Source organism: Acyrthosiphon pisum, unplaced genomic scaffold (assembly GCF_005508785.2).
Source record: "Acyrthosiphon pisum isolate AL4f unplaced genomic scaffold, pea_aphid_22Mar2018_4r6ur Scaffold_21194;HRSCAF=23274, whole genome shotgun sequence".
Taxonomy (NCBI): Eukaryota; Metazoa; Arthropoda; class Insecta; order Hemiptera; family Aphididae; genus Acyrthosiphon; species Acyrthosiphon pisum.
This window is the reverse complement of record NW_021770634.1, coordinates 59898-62301: the sequence shown is the minus strand read 5'-3', so window position 1 is coordinate 62301 and position 2404 is coordinate 59898. Positions and strand designations below refer to the sequence as shown.

The following is a 2404-nucleotide window of genomic DNA, read 5'->3' as shown; positions in this document are numbered from 1 at the left end:
TCGTATAAGATAAGATAAAAAGAGCCCGAACCAGAAAGGCAGCGATAGCGCGACGGTGAGTGTTGTGTAGCAATAATAGTATCAAGGTCGCCGCGGCGACCTACGATGAGCGACGACGTATGCGAAAGTATAACGCACAAGCCGGTTGTTGAATATAAAATATATTTTTGATTTGAGCGATGGAACATGTGTAAATAACAATTGAACTTAAGGGATAATAAGTGAAAACAGTCGTATAAATTAATATTGCGCACCATTTACCAAAAAAAAAAACACGATGTTCAAGGTAGCTGTAACTAAACGCATGCGAGCGTAACGTACGCAAAGTGCGTGTGCAACGGACGACTGCTATCGCAGAACTGAAATTTAAAATTGAATAATTATTTTGTAGTTTATAAAATGTTCAACTTTTATATCTAGGGCTACAAAATTTAAAACAAGATTCCACGAAAGTAGTTAATTCTGTTACCAAAATATGTTCGAACGCGGAACGGGTTCGCCGCCAAAATCATGGACGCTCCAAGTCGCGCGAGATGTCGAAGCTCCGCGCGACGCGTTCCCCCTCCGTAGTTACCGCGCCACCGAAAACGGCCGGAGAGCTGGCCATCGGCTGTCGCGAACTTTGTGTCTCTTGTCTTTCTCCATTTTTCCAACGGCTGAACGTGTGCAACGTCCGCGCTATCGTTCCCGTGTGTCGTAAAAACCTCGTGTTCACACGAGGTGTCCGTGAGCCCGAGCTGTGGCCTGTGATCAACGGCTACTGTCGGTACCTAGTACCTATTACTGAAGTACGTTTTTGCGTTGTAATTGTTGTCGCGATACGTACCTATTTACATCGAGTAAAATAAATAAAATTCGCGTGTGACCACGCCTGTTTGTCCGTCGGGTCCGTTGTGATCGACGTCCGACGCCGAGTTGACATCGAGCGTCCGTTCTCGTGTATTTACCCCGTGAGCGTGTCCCGTTTTACCCTCCGCGTGTCGCGAGTGTTTGCCACGGAAGTACGTAAATATTATACTAATTTCGCGTTCCCTCTACTCGCGTGGAACCACGGGCCATCATCGTCGAACGACGAGCTGAAGATTTGTCCGCCGTCGACGTTCTGGCGAGGGACCGATATTGGTCGGCACCAAGGATCGACGCAGTCGTCGAATATTTATATAATTTGAACTTTAGACTAATTGTCCAAAAATTGGTATCTTAGACATATATGGTTTTGAAATGCTTAAACTAAACAGCTTTGAACATTTTTGTATCAATAACGCCAATGAAAAACTTCAACAGCAATTTAATTTAGTGAGTTTTATCAGAATAATAATTTACTACTATTTGTTTTGACAAAAAAACTATGTGTCTTATTAGCATGTATTCAAACTTGAAAAAGAAGAATACCAAAACGAAGGAATTGAATGGAAGTTGATTGATTTTTATGATAACCAACCTGTAATAAATCTGATTGAATCTAGGTTAGGTATACTTATCTTCTTGATGAAGAATGTCGAGTAAGCTATTTATTATTTATTTATTAGTTTGTTACATATTATTATTGAATTATATTGACTATATATTATATTATATATATATATATCAATATTTTAGATGCCTGAAGGATCAGATGCATATTGGACTCTTCAAAAATAAATAAGTAGCATTGCCTTGTTCCAAAATGTGTTGCATTAAGTCTGTATTAGGACTATTTTGAGTACCTGAATCATAAAATCATAATTACTATAGTAATATAATAGGTACGTGTGTGAAGTTGGGGTACCAAAGCTAGGGCACTAATACACCAACGACTAGTGATAAGAAACGTTGTATGGACGGTTGCATTTTATTATATTCCAGGCGCCTAACATGTTTCTTGCCGTTACCCACAAGATGGCGCCATGAAATTCACCTTGCCAATATACACTTGTCCCAAGGTAGTACTGTTTTTCGTGCTGCCGCGCGGTACGACGATCCGCGCGTACAAGCACCCATGTGCCGTTTTTAATTTTTTTGACAATGTTCCGGAAGATGGCGACGCATTAAACCTATATATTCGGAAAGCCAGAAAATTTTGCTATAAAATGGAAATGAGTCTAGGAGCTACAGAGCTTTCCGCGGTATAGTAATCGGCGACCGACCAAACCCAGGGTACTGTTTTTCGTGCTGCCGCGTACAAGCACCCGTGTGCTGTTTTTAATTTTATTGACAAAGTTCCGGAAGGTGGCGACGCATTAAACCTATATATTCGGAAAGCCAGGAAAATTTGCTATAAAATGGAAATGAGTCTAGGAGCTACAGAGCTTTCCGCGGTATAGTAATCGGCGACCGACCAAACCCAGGGTACTGTTTTTCGTGCTGCCGCGCGGTACGACGATCCGCGCGTACAAGCACCCATGTGCCGTTTTAATTTTTTTGA

General features: G+C 41.5%; 1 protein-coding gene across 1 annotated transcript; it reads left to right on the top strand.

Moving 5' to 3' along the window:
• The first annotated feature begins 815 nt into the window (after nucleotides 1-815).
• LOC115034833 (unconventional myosin-Vc-like) lies at nucleotides 816-1645 on the top strand. The gene is made up of 3 exons (XM_029492303.1): nucleotides 816-1296; nucleotides 1363-1502; nucleotides 1600-1645. Exons 1-3 carry the CDS (start codon nucleotides 1222-1224, stop codon nucleotides 1643-1645), a joined length of 261 nt encoding a protein of 86 aa, XP_029348163.1. The 5' UTR covers nucleotides 816-1221.
• The last annotated feature ends 759 nt before the right edge of the window (nucleotides 1646-2404 follow it).